This window comes from Anomalospiza imberbis, chromosome 2 (assembly GCF_031753505.1).
Source record: "Anomalospiza imberbis isolate Cuckoo-Finch-1a 21T00152 chromosome 2, ASM3175350v1, whole genome shotgun sequence".
NCBI classification, from domain to species: Eukaryota; Metazoa; Chordata; class Aves; order Passeriformes; family Viduidae; genus Anomalospiza; species Anomalospiza imberbis.
Genome location: NC_089682.1, coordinates 16,814,480 through 16,835,788, shown reverse-complemented (window position 1 = coordinate 16,835,788; position 21,309 = coordinate 16,814,480). Strand labels below are relative to the sequence as shown.

At 43.2% G+C, this 21,309-nt stretch overlaps 1 protein-coding gene and 1 long non-coding RNA gene across 4 annotated transcripts in view; both read left to right on the top strand.

Annotated features, from left to right (window-relative positions):
- REPS2 (RALBP1 associated Eps domain containing 2) overlaps positions 1–5,738 on the top strand; it is a 96,028-nt gene extending 90,290 nt beyond the window's left edge. For all 3 annotated transcript variants that reach the window (XM_068179979.1, XM_068179977.1, XM_068179980.1), the window contains one exon: positions 589–5,738. In XM_068179979.1, the coding sequence (XP_068036080.1) occupies positions 589–657 (69 nt within the window). In that variant the 3' untranslated portion in view covers positions 658–5,738. The remainder of the gene's footprint in view (positions 1–588) is intronic.
- Positions 5,739–8,604: 2,866 nt separating this feature from the next.
- LOC137468342 (uncharacterized) lies at positions 8,605–10,461 on the top strand. The gene is made up of 2 exons (XR_010995886.1): positions 8,605–9,251; positions 9,677–10,461. It is a non-coding gene; the product is annotated as an uncharacterized lncRNA (long non-coding RNA).
- Positions 10,462–21,309: the final 10,848 nt, after the last annotated feature.

The following is a 21,309-nucleotide window of genomic DNA, read 5'->3' as shown; positions in this document are numbered from 1 at the left end:
AGTGACAAAGCTCCCTGCAATCAGTTATATGTCACCTCTAGCAGCATTGAAAACAGAGCAAAATATAGGACAGTAGTTGAAATAAGCACAAAGATGAAAGCTTTTAATGAGAGCACATTGCTCTCATTAAAAGACCTGATCATTCCTTGGGTCAGGTCTTATTTGCTTCTATCTTCAGCAGGCCAGTGCTGTTACATCTGTTTTGCAGCAGGAAAAGACAGAGAAGTTGGTCTAAGTTCACAAAAGAGAAGAAAACAGAACTTGTCCTTCAAATTGTTTTGCTGTCTGGAAGCTTTTTGACAGAGCAGAGCTCTGCTGTTTTAATGGAGACCAGAAGACTTGATGGGTACTCCTCAGGCACATTTTGCACTGAGGCTCAGGGGGGTTTCAAGAGCACTCCCACTCTGGGCTCTGAGCCTGCCCAGACAGGGAAGCAGACCCTGGAGGAGTTGCAGTCCAGCCCAGCTCCGACACTGGCAGGGAGCCCTTTCATGGGAGGTCAGTGAGAGCCTGCCCGGCTGCCCTTTCCTGGAGCAGGCTGCTGCATGCAAGCATCCCCAAAGTTCTAACACACCTCTCCTCCTGCAGGAGGTTCACAAGGAGCGCATTGCCTTGGAAACGCAGCTGGAGCAGCTTCGTCCTGTCACCGTCTTGTGACTTCCTGCATGGCTGTGCACGAGCAGGAGCAGAGCAGTGTCCAGCAGCCTTGCAAGGAGAGGAGTTCTGTGCAGCTGAGCAGGGTCTCTGCCAAGGCAGTGGGGAGGACTGGCCTTGCTGGGTCTCTCTTTGCCCCATTACACACATTTTGCCCTTGCAGGTGAGGAAGGTACAGAAAACAAATACCTGGCTGTAGAATATTTCTGAGTGGGGGATGCTTTGCCTTCTTTCCTCCCCCTTCCCAGCCTAATGTGTAAATGCAGTTTATCACTGAAATGAATAACCTGAGAGTATTTTATTTATGTAAAGAATTCCTGATTTATATGCGTTTTGGCAGCACCTCCTGCCCTGATCATTAAGAGGTACAGCATTCCTGAATTCTTGCTTAAATTGAAAACTCATACTCTGAGATGTGCTTCTGGATGTTACTGATTCCTGTAGGATTGTATCATTGTAGAGTATCCGTGGATTTAACATACCACAGGAATAGAACTTGCAAGATGTACAGAATCTTTATCCTCGATCACATGTCAAATAATTATTTTCTTAGTACTGTTTATTATGCAATCACGGATGTATTTTAATGTTAGAGAACTTGTATTTTATTAGTTCAAGTCATATAAGAGAACAGTAAAAAATAAAAAATATAATTATTTTGGAAATTAGGAAAAAGAAATCTTTTTGAGCTACAGCTGTTTCTAATCACCAGTATTTGAGCACTTGCTTGCAACTACCAGTGTCTCTGCATTCTTTTAGCATGTTTGAGATGGCTGGTGTATAGCTTTTTTATTTTCTGTTTTTTCTTTTAACCAACAGTGTATTTCTAATAAGAGGTTAAAAATGCATTCAGGGCATTTTTATAAAAGCTAGTCTATGTACATTTGTATTAGTCTGCTTTGTTGTCTTAAAAGCTGCTGATTTGTTTTAAGGATGTGTACAAGAACTGTACTTCCAGAAGAGGGAAGATAGCAGAAATGCTATGTATGAGGCTATAAAATGTGAGATGGAAGTAATTGCCTTTTACAGCAGGCTTTTGTTAAGGTTCCTTTGCACATCAGTGGAGATGCTACTGATAGGAGAAAGCTGCTAATGCCCATCTGTTTTCTAAAGGAAGAAGCAAAGATTAATCTTTAACCTGCATTTGATCCAGGGCCAGCTGAATCCCGTAGGGAGTTTTCTGTGGCTGCAGTGGTGGCTTTTAGTCTGGTCTTGAATCTTACAGTGGAAGCTGGCTAATGAATGTTGCAGTATTTCTTGGGGCAATATGCTTGGATTGGCTGACTTCAGACATAATAATGTCAACTCTGGTCCCACCATGGGTATGGTGTGCTTTACTGCAAGGGGATGTTACCTACCTCTTGTCCACCTTAAACATGACCCTGCACGTGTCTCACTGACCTGATTTAAGTGTATGTGGTTGCCTTGCAGAAACGGTGCAGCAATTTTGTCACCCTTGTGGGTGTGATGCTTGCTCCCTGTAGCTGTAGGATGGCCCTGGGGCTGAGAGGAAGGAGAAGCAGGTTTGAAGCAGCATAACATCTCCTTGGGGTGTGTTGTGGAATGGCTGCCGTGGCATATCAGAGGGCACCAGAGCAGCCAAAAGTTTTGTTGAGAGATAAGAAAGGCATCACTGCCTTAAAGTGGTAAGGAAACAGTCTACTTTTGCTGAAAGGAATGTGGAAGGGGGACGAGAATCCAGAAGTCTGCAGGTGATAGTGAGCATTGGCAGAATTGTTACTGAAAGTCTCTTTTTGTAATGTGCTAGTTTTGATTAAACTAAAGATCACTGTGTCAACAAGCAACAACTGTTCTTCTGGATTTGGGACTTCTCTCATGTGGCTGTTGCATAGCTGGGGTCAGATGGTCATTCCTGGTCAGTGACAAAATGTGAGGAATGCAAGCTTTTCTGGGAATCTGCAAAAGAGTCACTGCCCTCTTGCTAATAGTGGTATTGCTGAAAAATTATCATCATTTATTTAATTTGTTCATAATACTACTGAGTCATGCCTGAGATTTAATGAGGTTAAGTGCTTGCCCTGTTTGCTTTTTAGTTCATACATTGTAATTTGGATAATAAGACCTAACTATTTCATAGGAAATAGTCATATGGCACACTTGTGTTTTGTTTTATGGGTAATTTTTAAAGGAAGGCTTTTAAGTTATTACAAAGAAGTGTGTACATTGCGTTTTTAAGGCAGTAGAGGACTTTTCATGTTTGAAAGGAGCTTCCTTTGAAATAATAACCCATTTATTTCACCTGAGTTATTCATGGAATAGACACTTTCCAAGGGAAGAGTGGAAGAGTCTGCTTTATACTGTCTTTTTCAAATGTCTCCCTTCTAAAATCCAGGAGTTTTTTTCATTTACTGGAAATTATGTTACTTGCTTAGCCGACAATGAAATACTTGCTTGGCTGTTACTTTACCACTGGATTAATAAATAAAAGTATTTAACAATCCCTGCATTTTTAGCATTGCAATCAAATACTCCACTCAGCTTCAATCACTAGAATGTGAGTTGATTTGTATTCTTTTTGGTGAACTGTCATCCATGATGATGATACACCACTTCACACATCAGTAAAGTGAAATATTCAAGGAGAGGTGTTGATGTGTTATACAAATGATGCAGGAGGTTACCCTTCTGTATGTCTCAATGGTTAAGCATTTAGGATAGCCCGCACAAAATAAAAAAATGTGTCTGTTCTTGGGAAGCTGTTAGCATTTTGAGGAGAGGAGAAGGCATCATGAAGTTATGACAGTGTTTCTGCCAGTTGTTCCATACAGCCATGCTTATGGCTACTGTTAGCAGGCCCTGGCTGGTCCAAATTCACATCTAAACCCACTATTACAGACTTCCTTCAAAATTGCTTTTTCTTTAGAAAAATGTGGGTGGAGCAAAATCATAATTTCTTGCAGAAATCTTTACTTTCTCAATTTTTGGATTGGAGATGCTCCTACATCCAAAACCATTTGGTCAGAAAGGGAGACCTCACAGGCTCAATGTTCAAGGTACTTTCTTGAGCTACAGGTGAGTGATCTGCTTTAAGCCCTTGACAACCCTGACCCAGAACAGCAACTAAGGACTGCCTGCCCCAGCTGCCAGCCTGCTGAAGGAGTGGGATCACATTCCCATGCATCAGTTCTCACTGTCCTCAGTTTCTGATTTCTCTAGTTACTTGTGCAGAGCACAACATGCCCAGCAAGAGAGGATAAGTGGGAACAGGAGCACGGCATCCTTGCATCTGAGAGGATGTGCTGACCATGAGCCTGGTGCCCCTTCTCAAGTCTTCAGTGGGCAAAGAAATAATTTTGTCTACAGAACAAAATTAGGGTTAGGCAGAGCAGATAAGGATCTTCCTCAGTGTGTGTGTAAGTGTGCACTCACGTGTATTCTTTTTGTTTATGCATTTCTTCATGGGTCTGTTAACATTCATATCACCTGATACCTATATTTGTTTCAATCTATGGTAATTCTGTGCTGAAAAAAGAAAAATGCCCAGCTAAGTGCAGTGACTGATTGCCTTTGTAGATAAGCCATTTTTATTTGAGCCTTTCAAAATAAATAATGACCTGGTAATTAAGCAAGGCAAACAGTTTCCATTTCTGAGGCATTCCTTTATTAAACAAACTACCTGTGAACACACATTAATCCTTAAGGATCAATATCCTTCTCCTAGATATTAATAATATACTGGGATGCAGTGGAAACATTACCAAGTCTTTCCAGAAAGTCCTCAGTTTGCTCTTCCAGAGAGTTATAGTGATGTAACAAAAGTGTGTTTAGTCAAGGCAGCCTTGTTACTGTTAAATTGTTGGATATCCTGTTAAAGTCAAAATAGTATCTTCAGACTGCATGGCAGTCATTTTCCTGTTGGAAATTCTGTATCCACATCAGGGAGAGGAATTTTTTTGGCTATCATCCAGACAGTTCCAACTTGACAGATGATCAGAGGGCTGGAGCACCTCCCCTGTGAAGACAGGCTGAGTTCAGGTTGTTCAGCCTGGAGAAGAGAAGGCTTTGGGGAGACCTTATAGCACCTTTCAGTACCTAAATGTGCTACAAGAGAGCTGGAGAGGGACTTTCTGTAAGAGCATGTAGTGATAGGACAAGGGGGAATGGCTTCAAACTGAAAGTAGACAGGTGTGGATTAGATATAAGGAAGAAACTCTTTACTGTGAAGATGGTGAGATACTGCGAGAGGTTGCCAGAGAAATTGTGGCTGCCCCATCCCTTGGAGTGTTCAGGGCCTGGTTGGATGGGACTTTGAGCAACCTGAACAGTGAAAGGTGTCCCTGTCCATAGCAGGGGGGTTGGAACTAGATGATCTTCGTGATCACTTCCAATCCAAACCAGTCTCTGATTCTACAACACTGCCAAGGCTAGCCAGCATAGGGTGATGAGGCTGTGCATGGCAAAATGGCCACAAAGGGATGGCTTGGATTTGGAAACTTTCATGGAAAGCATTTAGGATGGGCATAATGTGAAAATTGCTTGTTGGAGGTGCATAAGTTGCTTTTCTCCCAGCTGATCTTCCAACTCAGGAGGCAGAGATCCTGTAAAAGTTGCTGGCTGGGAAATGAGGGATGTCCATTTTCCAGTACCATCAGCCTTTCAGTCTTCAGCGTACACAGTCTTTGACAAGAAAACACATGGGTTTATGAAGCCACATATTTTACTGACTAAAGAGTAAAATATTTTTTTTCAGGGAAAAAAAATCTTAGTGATTTAGTATCTTTGAAAAAAGACAATGTATTTTGAAGATTTTCTCAGCTATCTTGATATGTGCTATGAACATATGCATTATGTTTTACTCTGTTACCGATTTTTGATACAAAGAAGTTGTATTGCAAGCATTATGGTTGTTAACCTAAAAAATGCCCCAAGGCTATTATATATTTTAATTTTAACTTATAAATTAGATAGCCAGATTTAAGTAATTTGTTTTCACAGCTGCAGACTGTTCCCATGGTAAGCTGCAAAATGTATTGTGTTCTATACTATGCCCATCTAATTTTGAAAAATGTATGTGATATGAAGCTGGGTGCTACATTAAAATAAAAGCATCCTATGAGTTCAAATTGCCTTGCTTTCGTGGTTTATTTAGGATGTTGATGGTACAGATCTGCCAGGAGACCAGAAACTGTGACACCCAGTGGAAAAAATACCATATTGAAATGGCTGACCTTCAGCTTTGAAAGATGAAATCAATTACATTGGAATTGTGTGTACATGATGGAGACAGAGAGAGACTTATTTAAAGTGAAATCATATTTCCTTAGGCTCCAGTTAAGTCAAAACTTCATCTTTGCTTTGTCAGGACTTGCTTTGTCAGAATTCAGACATAACTCCCTGATTTAACCCAAAGACACTCTTTCACCACTGTGAAGGAAAAGCTCCCAGCCTCCAACAGACCCTTAGTCAGAGGGTGGCCAGGCAGGACCTGCGAGAGGACTCCAGGTGTTCCACCCAGCATCTCTGATCAGTGGGTTTGGCCCCTTGTCAGCTACAAGAGCTGAAATTAAGCTGAGAAAAGGAAACCATTTGAATAGCTGGCCTTTGTGGGCAGCGAGCCAGAGGGTACAGCATATTCTGCTCTTTAGCTGGTGTGATTTTTAAGAATTATGTCACAGCTATCCAAAGAGCAGAGTTTTAAAAGAGGAAATAATGAGTGATAAATTAATTCTTCCAGCATTAAGCCATGACAAGGGATGTTTTATTGGCCTAAAAGTATGTCTCTGGTGCATGTGAGGCACAAGGCCAAGGCGTTAAAAACTTGTAAATATCCTGTGGGGAGCTATTCTCAGTCAGCAGTGGGATGGATTTAGATGGCTCCTCCATGCTTAGTTTTTACAATTAGATGGTACTCTGGGGTGCCTTCATGCAAATCTAGATTGGCTCTTCGTATTTAAATTCATGGTTCCAATAATCTTTTTTAAAAATTAAAAATGCATCTTCCCGCTCCAGAGAAAAGTTCTTAGTTGGAGTGGGAAAGAAAAGAAGTAGGAGAAGCTTCAAAAGCCCTTTCTTATCTCTTTTTTAAGGTAGTGCTGCTTTACAAGTGTGCCTGCTTCAGTGGGATGTTTACATGGATTTTGCAGTAAAGCAGAATAAAGGAAAATCAACAAAGAAATGGAATCCCTAGGTATTTGTAGCCCATAGCCAAATCAGAGCTCCTTCACCGCATGGTCTTGTTGCTTCTCTTGTTTTACAGTGCTCTCAGATGCACCTTGTAGCAGGAGGTCTTGGGGATGTGAGCTCCACTTGCAGCAGGCTCTCATATCCTCAATATTGCCTCAGTACCCACCGTTTTGGGCACACATCTGGAAGGAGTGGCATTAGCTGTGTTTCAGATGTGTTAGCCCAGTAGTCCCCCTACTACGTGCTGAATCAGTATTCCCAGTTAAATCCTGGATTGTTTTATGTTTATTGATTGTTAACTTAAATTTCACGAGACAGGAAAAATGCCATATCTGAGGACGTTTTGAAGATGTTTTATGCATCAGAAATGCGATGGGCTAGACAAGACTAAGGCTGTATATTGCATCTAGTCTGGTTTTTGTGGGAGGGAGAGACAATGGGAGGGAGAGGGGGAGATTGCTTCCTTAGCCTAGGCTGGTCCCACAAGAAATGTTTTCTTTTTACATGCCATGTCCCTACATGAGCTCCATGTAGGGAGCTCATCAGTGTGCTGTGGTTTTCAACAAAACATGGGTATAACAGCTGGTTTATGTGCAGGTAATGCCTCACTGCCACAAATCCTCCAGCAGGACCTCATTGCCCTCCAGAGATGAGCAGGAGCAGAGCAGGATAGCGTGTCAGCCCTGTGACAGCAAATGGCATCCAGAACCCAGCAAGGAGGAAGGAGGAGAAGAAGGCAGTATGTCAGCTCTGGCAGGACTATGATGGAGAAAAAAACCTGACTCTGGAAAAGTAATCATGGTCCTGAGGTGGCAGGGAAGTCAGTGTGCCTCCACCACTTTGCTCCATGGCCACATGAAAGGATAACATGCTTAAAAACGCTCTGCTGGACTACTCACTGCCAGGATGCTTGGAGTAGGGCTGCCACTTGATATATGAGTTATTCCCTTCCAAGGTCGCTTAAGGAATTCAGTAGTTTGTGCTGTCGCAGGTTTAGGTTGTGTTAAGGCAGCTGTACCAGTTGAGCAGACTGATACGGACCACACATTGTTTACTGCAGTTTTCACACTCTTATCTGAGAGGAAAAGGCCAGCACATGATCAAACCTGGATTTGTTTTCCAGCCTCATGCTGTTTGTAAAGGACACTGTATACTTGGTCAGAAATAATGACTTCCTGTTTCATTAATGAGTTCTTACAGCAATTTCCCTTCAGAGTAATCATCTTGGGTGAAGGAGGTGTGCACTTCCAAAAGCAATTGGCCCTCCCAGTGGGTCATACTGGGGGCACCACTCTCTACCAACAGAAAAAGCATTCATTTTTGGATGTCTCAGTTTGGATGCTAAAGAAACCAGTGCTGCCAGAATCATCAGTCACCTGAAGCTATCAGTGAAAATGTCTCCTGGGATTAAAAAGCTCTCCTTGGAAAAGGTATGTTTCCAGCATGTAGTACCATATCACATAGGGGAAAAAAAAAGTTGTTGCTTTGATCGCTCTCCAAATATCTGATTGTATTACTCAGAAGCTGCCTCCTCAGGGCTGCGCTTTTTGAATTTGTTGCTGCAAAAATCCTCAGAAACTGTGATCCAAGCATCCCAGGACTTCTGATATCCCAGGACTTTTAGGGGCTCTGATATGGAGCTGACCTTCTCATTTCACTACAAACTATTTACTCCTATCACTCACCCAATCAGTCATATTAGAGAAAATAGTAACACACATGCATTTATTCGCACAGCCTTTCAAACTGCTGCTGCAGGTATGTCATGCTCCAGTTAGAGCTGGCCATTAACTTGACAACTGGAGCAATGTCAGACTGAGAGCACGCAAGTTAGGGGTGTTTGGATCAAGTGTGGCAGACTCCAGGGCTAGTGCTGGATTTCAGGGGTTGAGGTGGAGGCAGGCCAGCAGCATGTTCCTCCTGTTCTGAATTTTACCACCATAGGTGAGCTCTAATTTGAGGAAGAAAAATGCAGTTTAATTTCCCTCACCTTAGTTATAAATCTAGCAGCCTGATTCATATTTTAATGAGTTGGATCCTCAGCTGTACTTCATTACTCTTCTCTCTGGTTTGTTTCGTTGCCTTGTTTTCTGGATTTGGCACTTGCTTGGTTTAGCAACTGGGAAGGCTGAGCAAAGCACGGTGTTTACTGGCTGGTCCTGCTTTCAGCCCATAGCCTGGGGGTCTCATCTTGCTTTTGTTCTCCTGTACAAATGTATGGTTGGGTTTATAGCTTTGCTCTTATTTAGTTGACTCTAGAAAGGGCTTTGGCTGCAGGTGATGAAGCAAGGGGCCTCTATGACACATCATCTGGATGGACATGGTCTTATTGTAGACTTGCAGCTCTGCAAGCTGAATATTGAAATGGTCAGTGGAAATCTGCACTCAGCTCCAACTGAGCACAGAAACCTGAGAGTGCATGACATCATTTGGGAAAAGTTACAGAAATAATGGTATTTGAGACTAATAGCAACACTAGCACAGGACACACAGGGCTGTAGCTCCAGGATGGCCCATCTCATTCAAGATGTCACTCTGACATTATGCAGTGCTAAAAAGTGTTAGAGGAAAAAAGAAGAGCCCTAAAGTTCTCAAAACCAATTCAGTAAATTGAGTTTGGGTGACCACTGCCTTGGCTGACGTGCTGATGTTTCTTCTGGCACCCCTGGAACCTGAAGCGTGTTCTCAAGGCCAGCCTCTGCTTCACTTCTGAGCACAGTCATTTCTCTCTGCCTTAAGTCGAAGTACCTGTAATTCACACTCAGCAGTGTAAGAGCTATACAGACATATTTACAGAAGTTTCTGCTTTACTTTCCCTTTTGCAGTTCATTATTTGATATGTATTTTTTTAATCTTCTCCTGTGTTATTTTTCTCCAGTATAGACAGGGGAATTCCCATCTGTTCAGCCTGTCTTCTTCCACACATTTCTTTATCTATAGTTGGTTTTGTTGCTTCTCTCTTTTTTTGTAGTAATAGTAGTAAGGTAGCCAAATTAAAGCCAGTTTGTTGTCATCCCATTTCTAAAGCAATGACTTTGTAAAATACAGCATCATGACACCCAGGGGTTTATAGTTCTTATTTTCTTTTTTTCCCATTATCTGGCAGCCCTGCAAACATCAGCTGGCATTCTGGAATGGTAGGATCATACTAAAGAATTGAGAATTTGTAAATAACACTATACAAGTTTGTAAGAGACAGTGTGAATTTCTGTCTCGCTCTTGTTGCAATGTTTGCATCAAACCTGAATCATCATTTTAAAGCAATAATATTTTGTAAACCATCAGATGCACGTGGGAGCCACCCTGCCCCATAGCAGGTGCATTCTGTAACTGCATTTTTCAGAGAACTGCATTGAAAAGTTTCTGTGAGAGCTGGAGAGGCAGGTCTTAGCTGACTGAAAGCCTGTGTCTTCCTGAAAAACAGTGCTAATAAAAGATGTCTCTTCAGAAGGATAAAAATTCTCTTCTGACCTTGTGCTCTTTGATTTCCAATCCCTTGGGTGACAGCACTGCTGTGTGCATCTCCTGAGAAGGCAAATCCCAAGCTCACGGGTTGCTCTGGAATTTATGGCAATGGTGACTCTGAGGATGGGCTTGGGAAGCTCCCAAGGAGAAGGACCATCTTGCAGGTAATTTTACATCCTGAGGTGTCTCATTAGCAGATTCATCTTTTTAGTCTCAGGAAGAAGAAGCGAGATGAAAGGCAGGAGAGGAGTGAGATAACAAAATCACTTCTAATAAAAGTAATGCATGTCTCGATTTTTACTTCCCTTAAACAGGAGTATTTATTGCTCCTCTTTGAGTTTTGCAAAGCCTTTTGAGACTTGCACTCATTTTTGTGCTCAGACATCCCTGCACATTTTGCCTTATGCAGCTGTCTTCTATCATTAGGGAAGAAGTAATAATTCAGGCCTCAAATTTAGCTTTTGTCTAAAAGAAATGAGGTTGATATATGCACTGCCTACACAACAGGATACCATATAATCCCCTCATCTGTTAGAAGGGCATAAGTTATTTATGTTAATCCTCAACCTAGATGTATGTGTTTGTAGCTGTTACTTTCTGACAGTAGTTTTATTATGCATCTTTTACTGCAATGGGAAGTGGGTGACACAGGGAAGACATGAACCTGTTTGCTCTATGTGTAAGTTTGCTGTAGGCAAGTGCTTTAGGTTTAAAGCAGTAACTGTGCAGGTCAAGGGTAGCCACACTACTCAGAGAGACTGGTCTTTTTTCATTGTCTGGGTGGAATAAATGGCAAAGTCGATACACATCACAAAGTGGCAAAACAAGATTAAATTCCAGAAGTTCTTTAGGACCGTAAGAAATTAGTAGGAAAAACTATTTTGTCTAAAAGAGGTTTGATTTTCACTTTCCCTGTGTCACGTTGGCCAAGGTGTGACAAGCCTCAGCGAATGATATTTATGAATCCAGATTTCAAAACCATGGGGTGAGCTAAAAAAAACAGTGAGATTTAAATGGGAAGTTTGCTTAATGTGACTTCTGGCCCCTGAATTTTTATTCAGGGCCCCTTTTTAATTCTTGACCACAGATTTTTCTGAATTAAAGCTAAGCTTACTCTTTTTTAAATCCCTTGCTTCTAACAGCTGGAGCTTTAAGAAATACAGTCAATACTGGGAGAGAGCAAATGGGCAGCAGTGCTGTTCAGCTGTCAATACTCATGCAACCGCACTGCTCCCGTCCTAAAGCATTGTATTCTGTGTATAAGTAGTAACCTAAAGATCCTTCTACTAGTGGAGGGTTCAGTAACTGTGACTTCCAAGAACCCACTGCAAGGGACTAAACCTCTGTGTCCTGTACTTTCTTCTAGGACCAAGGCTTACCTTCTCAGAGGATACTGCCAGAATATTTGGGACTGTTGGGTGCCCAGTGGCAGGACTAGAGGCAATGGGCACAAACTGAAGCACAGGAGGTTCCCTGTGAACATCGGAAACACTTTTCACTATGAGAGTAACAGAGGTTGCCCAGAGAGGTCTGTAGAGATTCCCTTTGTGAAAATATTCAAAAGCCATTTGGACGTGGGTCTGGACAGCCAAGTCTATGTGGCCCTGCTTGAGGGGATTTCCAGACATCCCTTTCAAGTTCATCCAGTGTGTGATTCTCTGATAAAATAATATTGTCCCATTAGAAATGGGAACATCCCATCTGCATTGACCACCATATTCAGCTTTATAAAAGAAATTAGAAGACATTCCTTGCTGTATTTTGCTTATGATTTGTAGCCTGCATGTATCTCATGTTTAAGCAGAAGCTGATCATAATTATTTAGCTGAGTGTTTCTCCAGGGATATTTAATGAAACTGGGTTCTTGTTTCTGTGCCCTGGAGAGGCAGGAGAGCAGTGGTCTTCCTTGAGGCAAACAGGATTGGCCTCAGCACATAACCCACTTTTTTGAGGACTGTAATTTTTCAGAGACTGAATTATTTAATCAGCAGTGACCTAATAACATATATGTGGCAGGTGCAACAGGGCTCAGTGAACTAATGAAGTATGGATGGCCCTGGCTCAAGAGTAGGGGGATGAATCGGGAAGCTAATATGGGATGAGCCTGCCAAAGAGATTATTTTCTTGCACAGGCAATAGGGAGAGTTCCACAAAGCTGTCTGAAATCCTGCCTTCCTAGAAATCCACTCCTTTAAGCTTGTGGACTGGATTCTTTGGCCCCCAAAGAGACACAGGATGCCTTTCCCCTTATCTGTAACCAGCTGACAAGGAAATAGAGACCTGGACTTTATTCAGAATTAGCATGAAGACAACTGGGAAACCTAAACTGGTGGGGCTGACTGGAGGTCAGGTGCTGAGCATTGCCAGCCAATATCCCACACAGTGGGACAGGCAGCAGGGGCCCCTGCAGCAGGAAGCTGCTAGTAAATGTAGGTATTAATGGGGTGGGTTACAGTTAAATTCATAAAATATTATCCTAAGGAAATAATCTGTTTAATTATGAGAGGAAAAAGTGTTTGAGGCTGTCTTTGCTGTCATAGTATTTGATTTTTTGCCACTGACACTGCAGACGAGTCTGGCTCTCAGATGCCTGCATCCAGAAAGGAAAGACAGTCCAGGCATTAGGGCATGAGCCATGTAAATCTGGATTCAGATCCTTTTCTGTGTTCTGGGGAAGTCATGAGAGGTGGAGTTAACCTTCCTTGGTTAGGAATTAAACTCTAAGCTGGTTGGGAATTAAAGCTCTGGTGTCTAGTTCCCTGGGCTCCCTCCCAGAGCACTTCTGGAGGGCAGGCTCCTGCCACGCCACCTCACTGGTGAGCACGGGAGGGCTGCCAGCACCTCACCGTGGCCTGTCGCTCTTGTGTCTTAAACCACCTTGCAGCAGCACTGCTCTCCTGCCTTCCCAGCCCTGCAGCTGCTCCTTCCTGCCATGGCAATGCCCCGTGAGCCCTGCTGCTGCCCGACCAGGGGAGAAAAATGAGCTAACACCAACCTGGCAAAAACATGTTGTCGTACCCCAAACTAATTCCTTCCTTTGGCTTGCAGCGAGGCTGGGGCTGAGGAAAGGATCAGCAGCCAAGCCAGGGAGCCCATGCTGTCCCCATGTCCACGCTGAGTAGCCAAATACCTTCTTCTGCAAACAAGGCCATTATCTGTGATGGGCTCCTGGAAAAGAATTAAGGCAATTTGACCAAGTAAGGGCAGAGCCAAGTCCTTACCCAGTGCTGCAGAGAGATTTAGAGCAGCACGGTGTGGAGGAGCCGTTCCTCTCGGCGCTTGTGCGCGGCAGGGAAGCACAGCGTGGTGTCACGCCAGGGTGGCACTGTGACTCATCGGCTCAGCTGGCCCCTGTGCGCTTCTAATCCATCCCAGTCTCTTTCTCACACCCAGTTGCTTTGAAAGTTTGAGAAAGTTTGCTTTACTCTTGGTTCCTTATTTTTGCACAGCTCACTCCATCTGGGCACTGAAATATTGCAATAACAGCTGTGCTTGCGAGCCTCCCATCCCAGCTGATAATTAAATGCAGAATGTCTCAAGAAAAACTCATGTCTAGAGAAGACAGACCCAGCTTTTTAAAAAACCCCAAAACTGAAATAAACATCTGAATCTGCAGGTGCTTGTGCAAATTAAAGCTGCTCTCCCCTTCTCAGGTTAAAGATTTAGCTGAGGTCATGAAGGACCTCTCCTATTGTTTAAAGCTGCTGGTGCATAAACTCATAGTTGTGTTAAGCAACTATTGGCAGGGACACAAAGTGTCCACAGCCACAGCCATGACTCCAAACATCTACTGTTTGTAAAGATGGATTCTCTGCAGGCACTGCCTGAGCTTGTTAGCTTGCTCTGTTCCTTCCCAGCCTGCCAGCCAGTGCAGGGGCATGGATCAGGGTTTGCAGGCCCCAAGCTACAGGGAAAGGTCATTTACTCAAGGCTGGCTGAGAGTAGGGCTTCACCTGGACCCAACTGGCCTCAGCCAAGGTAGAATTGATGATGCCTGCATGTTAGTGGTAAGAAAAGATCCACTTGATTATAGATCATGTCTATCATGTATGTCTCTGGCTTGTTTGGGGAGCTGAGCAAAATGTGATCAGATTAGAGCAGCTGACCTGAACAAATGTTTATTTTTCCTCTGTTCAGTTGGGGCTTTTACTGGGCTTAATTTGCTCACACACTGCATTATAGAGAGCAATACCTGCATACCCTGAGACTGGGATAGCACAGTGCAGTGCTCCCAGCAGTGGCAGTGAGGGACACAAGCAGCACTTGCCTTGGGTACATCTTGTCTGAAAAATATCTGTGTCTTATCCCTGGTTTCCATGGTCTGTCTGGGGACAGCTCTAAAAGCTGGAAACGGCCTGGGACTCCTCTGGTGGAAGATCACCTAGTTTTCTCAATGCTGACATTTCAGTGTTTCACTTGAAAAGCAGCAGCCTGGGTGTGAGCAGTGTGAGCAGTCTGGGGTCCAGTCTGGGGATCAGGCTGCCAGGGACACCCAGCACTCCCAGGACAGCTCTCCAGGCAGCATCTGCCAGGCTGGAGGATATCCAGTGCCCACCAGGGTGAGTACAGGCAGAGCTTCCACAGGGAAGTGCTCCAGCTCCTCATGTATATGCAATAAAGACACCAGAGCATTTTCATCAAGAGGTCTTTCTGTTCCTGCAGTCTATAAAATTTTGACCTGTTAATTTTTGGACAATATTTATTCCTTCAGGCTTATATGGGTGGGAAGAGGATGGTTTGATGGGAAGAATGGCCAGTGTTTTTTCCGAGGGGCATTTTGAAGGACACGCTGTACATCAGCACTTTTGTGGAAGGTACACACACTTGAACTCTTGGAGAAGTGTGCTTCATAAATCAAGGACAAGCTTTCCTGAAAATAGGAGGTTGGAGCAAACAGGGGAGGTGATGGGTAAACACTTGTGTAGTTCATGGCTGCCTCATTCTTCACAGAATTAACTGTTGAACACAGCAGTAAAATGCTCTGCAGGAATTAAAAGGAGACATATCTAGCCTTTGTATTTGTGAAATGAATTTTGAAAACTGTGGATCAAGTTCAAACTGCCATTGGGTTTGTTTCCCAGGTCTACAGAAGTCTTGAAACCACAGTTTTGAGAGAGGCAATTAACTCCTTAACCTCAAGATGTGCATTGACATGCAGCGTTGTTAAGGGTTCCCTCACTAATCACTTCTGTGGTCTTTAATCAGCTGACACACACATTCCTCGACTCCAGACAGCTCCTCAGACAGCCAGAAGTAACGACCCTCCTCTAAAGCAACCTCTGCAGCACGTCCTTAATTCTTTCCATATTGCACATATTTTCTTAATATACAAAGCTCTGTTATACTGAGTTTGTGGGGGCAGCATAAAATTAGTATAAAAACAAATAATAATGAATCTGCTGTGCTTATTTTATTACTCTGGTTGCATTTTATTTATTAAAAACCCTTCTCTTTTTTTCCCCATTTTTTTTTCTTCACTTCAGTGAGCTAGCTGACAAATTCCCCAGCTCTTACACTTGATCTTTGCAGAACTTAGAGGATTTGTTGGAAAATTTTGTTTGAGCTTACAAACTTTTTGAGGTAGAGGGCTAAATTCCCTTTCAATAATGAGCTCTAGATGACAGGAGACTTCAGCAGGAACTTCATTCAAATAATTATCACCTCCACTAACTTCCCCTTTTGAGTGAGGCTCCAGGGGGTCAGGTGTCTCCTGACTTAAAATAGTTCCACCTCCCAATGTTGAGCATCTGGGTGTCCTGGCTCCCACAGAGAAAGGTGGTCCATGGGTTGCCATTGCTGTTCCAGTTGCCTCTCCAAGTAAAGATTGCTCAGATGAGGCTTTTGCTGCAGTTGGTAAACGTTGCCATTAACCAACACTGCAAGGTCTGGGTCCTGGGACTGGAGAATGATGGGCATTTCCCAAGGTAAACATGAGGATTTAGTTGAGAAGTAGCTTCTGCCACAAATGTTAGCCTGGCTTTCAGCACTGATGGTGTGATTGGTGTGTAATGTCAGCTGAAGAGGCCAAAACTCTCTAGGGAAAAAAAAAAAAAAGAGGCCAAATGAGTTTGAATGAGAAATACACTGCATGCTGGTTAATCCTCCCTGATTTAGTGCTGACTGGAGGACTAGGAAAGCTCCATTTTGTTTCCACATTTAAATAAAAGACAATTGATACAGTTTCTTCCAAAATATGCAAATCATGACTAATTTAAAACATTTTAAAGTCTTCAATAGATAAAACTAGTTATAATTTCAAAATAAAAATTTCCAGAAGTAAATATATTGGGTCATTCCCAGAGTGGTCTGCAACCTTAGCTCTTTACATTTTGCCTGTTCTCTATGAGGTGCCTTAGAAGGACTTGAATGTGAGAGGCTTTAAAAAATGAAGGCTTTTGTCTTGTCTGCATGACAAATATGGAGGGTGAAGTCAGGGCTTTATAAGCTTCAGTAAGCTCAAGGCTATTTATTTTCCCTCAGCCTGTCATCACATCCCTATCTTGCCCCACCACCTGCCCCCAGCCCCTTATTGCTTTTGATTTGGATATCTCTGAATGTCGCTAGAGGTTTTAAAAAACTCTTTTTTACCAGTCATGCCTATTGAAAAGATGCTCAAGTTTTGTTTTCCTCTAATTCTTGATGCTCCTCTCTGACATTATTTTCCATTTTCCTCAGCTTGCACAATTAAATGGCCACTGCCACCTCCCAGTTCCCCTGCCTATTTCCTGCTGATCCTGATGAACTGTCAGTAGTTACCTGTATGGATTGTATGTACACTGGGCAAGGTTTGCTGACTCAAGGCATTCCATCATTTTTCCTTATTAGAGTAGTAAATCCATAGGGAGAGTTCACTTTTTGCACTAGAACTCATTTTAACTGAAAACTTAGGAAGTCTTGAAGTCTATGAATAGCACATGCTCAAAAAAAAAAAGGGAAGGGAAGGGAAGGGAAGGGAAGGGAAGGGAAGGGAAGGGAAGGGAAGGGAAGGGAAGGGAAGGGAAGGGAAGGGAAGGGAAGGGAAGGGAAGGGAAGGGAAGGGAAGGAAAAAACCACTGACAGCAGTGGTTCTCTGCAGTTCTCTACATTCCTGTTTTTTAATTTGACTCTTTAGTGACCCTGTTTGATGGCATAATTTCTCATGGTCTTTATTTTTTCTTCCTGTCAAAGACTACCCTTCCCAATATTACCATCGCCTCCTGTAAACTAGTTGGGTATTTTGGGTACTTGGGGAACAAAGCTAAGCTGACCTCTTCTAATTTTCTTTTTCAATAGGACTCCTTTCCTAAAGAGAGGAATGAACCCAAAAATAGGGTTATGGAAATAACTATGCCAACAGCTTCTATCGTCTTTAAAAACACATGTCCATTTCTACAAATTTCTGTCTTATCAGGGGTCACCCAGCTTCTCTAAATCCAAGTTCATGGTTTGAAATAAAACATTTCTGCTCTCTGGAGGATATTTACATATGCACTTCCCAGATCAACCGATTTTCCAGAAACATTGCTGCTGGAATAAAGCCCTAAGGCAGACTCCGTGCCGTGCAGGGGAGGGCAGACAGCAGCAGGTACTTGAGCAGGGAGAGCAGACAGGTGAGGTGGTAAATGGGCTACCAGGGAAAGAGCAAGGAGGTTTTAAGGTCTGATCAGGGGGGATATGGGAACGAAGAGGGTCTGCAGTAAACTTTCTTGCAAGTCTGTGTTCTCCAGTGAGCAGCTTCATCTGTGAAGGTTAAGCCCTGGTATAAGCACATGAAAACATTGAGGATGCACCAAGAAATAGTTTTTTAGCCTTTCAACCTGCTGTGTTTGGTTGAAGGAATTTACTGCACTGCCATGACCTGGTATGGTAAATTTAGCACTGGCTTGTGCTTTTACCATACTGAGGTTTTCACATGTTCTTGCTGGCTCCTGTTCTCAGTCAGGGCATACCTGCATACAGCACACACAAGTGAGAATGCCACAGACAGACAAATTTTTCTTATCACATGATCTGCTCTGGGACTTCTCTTACTATAGTATGCAGCAGTCCTAAAGGTGAACCAAGCTCTATCCCCTCTGCTTCACCAGCTGTGAAACTGGGGCTCCCAGAGGCTGCACCAGCCAAGTGCAGGTCACGTCTCAGTGGGTTTGGAGCCCTCAGTGGGTTTGCTGCATAACTCTCTCAGCACCAGGGACCCCAGGCAAGAGGTGGCCTGGGCACCTTCAATGGAGACAGGTGCCCAAGGCAGTCTGCCAAGGGACAGGGGTGGCTGCTGGCACAGAGGATGGAGATGGCCTCACCTACCTGCTGCTCTGGCCAGTCTTCTCTGGGCAAAAAGCACTTGTTTGGAAGGAAATTAGAGATATTTATCACTTAGAAACTATATTGGCTACGTAATTCTTTGCTGGAAGAGATAATTTGGCAAGATAAACACAACCAACATAATTGGGTCCAATTTCTTTAAACACACTGCCCTGTATAATGAGAATAACTGAGGCCTTTTGCTGCCAGGTTGTTGAGTCACAAATATGAAGAAAGAAACCCAAAATAAACAAATTACTTAGGAGTTTGAGCTAGCTACTTTGGATCTATTTTTAAGGAAGACTTTAGCTGTAAGAATCTTGAGATTTAAGATTCTGCATGTACCCTATGTAAATAGCAATTGACATTCCAATGAAGTTCAGTGTTCAAAATTCAATGAATTGCTTTAGTTTGTGCTCATCTGTAGATATATTGTCAGCAGTTGTTGAATTTTTGCAGCACTCACAGCATCTGCAGTTGTGTAAAGCACGTGAGCTCATGTTGGCCTTAAGTAAAAGTGGCAGCTATAGCAGCCAAGTGCTGTTCACAGCATCAGCTCAGATAAACCTCTCTTTCTTCCTTGAGGGCAGCCCCATTTCCTAAAAGTGCAAACCCACACAGTTTGCATGGGAGTGTGAAATACAAACTGCCGCACTGTAGTTGAAACACGCTCCCCTGACCCTCCGCTGCTTCTCGGCTCCTTCAGCAGAGAAGGAGGGTGGCTTTGAACTGTCTAGTCTGAATAGCTCAGGGCTGTTTTTGAGCAAAACCTGACAGATTTGTGAATATCCACAGAGATGCTCAGATATGACCCTAAGTGAGATTTCCTCACTTTTATAGACTCAGAGATGAAGGCAAAAACCATCCAGCACATCTCTCTGCCATCACAGGTTTGTTTTCACTGTATTTCCTACAGCAAACATTGCATGAGTTGTCCTAGTTTAAGTCAAGGTGAAACTTGCCTGCCTGCATAAAGAAATGTTGCTATTTTTCACAGCAGAATGGCAGTCTTGCTTTGCAGTGCCAACACAGATGTCACTCACCACTGGCAGCTCCCACTGAGCGGCTGCAGCCTGAGGAGCCTATTCTTCAGACACAGAAGGCAGCTCTGAATCCATCCATTGATTGTAATAAAGCTTTGAATGTATTAAATCTTCATTTCTTGATCGGGAGCACTTCAGATGGTCAAAAGGACAACAGACATGCAGACATCCCCTCATAGCTCAAGCCCCCTCTCTGTCCCTTAAGGCTGTAGCAGCAGGTTATGTCACTGCTCTTGGGGAGGTTTTTATTTCATCTGGGACCAGAAGTAGGTTCCATGTCACCACCAAAGCATCCATGGGACCAGGTGGCCAGGATGCAGCAGCCTGGCTCCTGCACCCACTGAGTTCCAACAATCAGTCTTTGGTTTGCTGCTATTTAAAGGCAGGCAGGAGTAAAATAGATTTGGAAACAAGTTGTGATTTTTTACCCTGTTCCTTGCTGTGGCTCACTACACATCTGGACAAACATTGGCTTGAGGGGGTCTGGGCCCACAAAAACCCTCTAGCCTCACTTGAGTGCCTATCTTTGGGTGACACATGGCAAAACAAAGCTTGTAAGTGTTCCAGGGCACCTTCTGTGCCACAGGGCTCTCCTGCAGCCATGGCTGGGGGCAGCCACTGCTGTATACTGACAATGCATTCACACTCCTGTAGGATCATTCACTCTTTCTGAATATTTGAAACCATGAAGAATACTATTTATTGATTATCTTTTACTGGCAGGCAGCAGGGGCACATAGTGGGAGTGAGAGAGGTGTCTGGACTCTGCCCTCCTCCTCCTGCACCCCACGGTCAGGTGCCCCATGGAGACCTCTCCTACAGCAGGGAGCCAAGGATAAGGGGAACTGGAGCTTACTTCTGTCAGGAAGCGTTTGCAGAGCTCAGACTGACAGACTGAGGCAAACAGCAAACGCTCCCGGACCACATAAATAAGCCGTCACTTTGAGCAAGTTTGTAACTGAAAAGCAAGCAGATTGGAAAATTATCTAAAAATAGTGGAGCAAAGATTAGCAGCACAAGAATCAGCTCAGAAGCATCAGGACACTCCTGGGCTTATTCAAATCACAAGTTCTTAAAGGAGGATTGCAAAGATGTTGAAAATACACAGACAGCTCTAACATTACTTGGGTTTGCCTGAACTCCAGGAGAGCACGACGTTCCTGGCAGGGCACAGCAGATACCTGGGAAGTCTTAGCATTTTTAATGAGGGTCATGAAGAATTTTATTATCGTGGAAAGGAATATAATCATTTTCTCAATAAAAAAAAGCTCCTTAGTCAGTAACCACTGTCTAGCACTTGGAGGCAATTCAGCCATCTTTAGCTGTCATTTCAGAAAACATATGGCAAGAACAAGATCAAATTCATATTGCCTTTCATATCAGGAAAATTTCCCATTAATAATAGGTTTGTCTTTATAATGGGTGTCTTGGAGTAAAATAATTTGAGCTATGTGGGGTTTTATGAGATATTCTAGAGGGAGAGTCTGCAGAAATTTCTGACCAGCTCCTCTCTTTACCTTCCTCTCTTCAGACCTCATTAAGAATTTCACCGTCTTCCAGTTTTTTTCAGTTGCGCTTGCATTTTCTCCCACCTTTCTGCAGTCCTGTTTGGTTTGGTTTTGTTTTGGAATCATTATCCATTAAGTATTTATTACATTATTGAACCAGCGTGGCTCATGAATGCATATTTTCTTTCCCTTATTTTTCCTACTTTTCGTAGTGT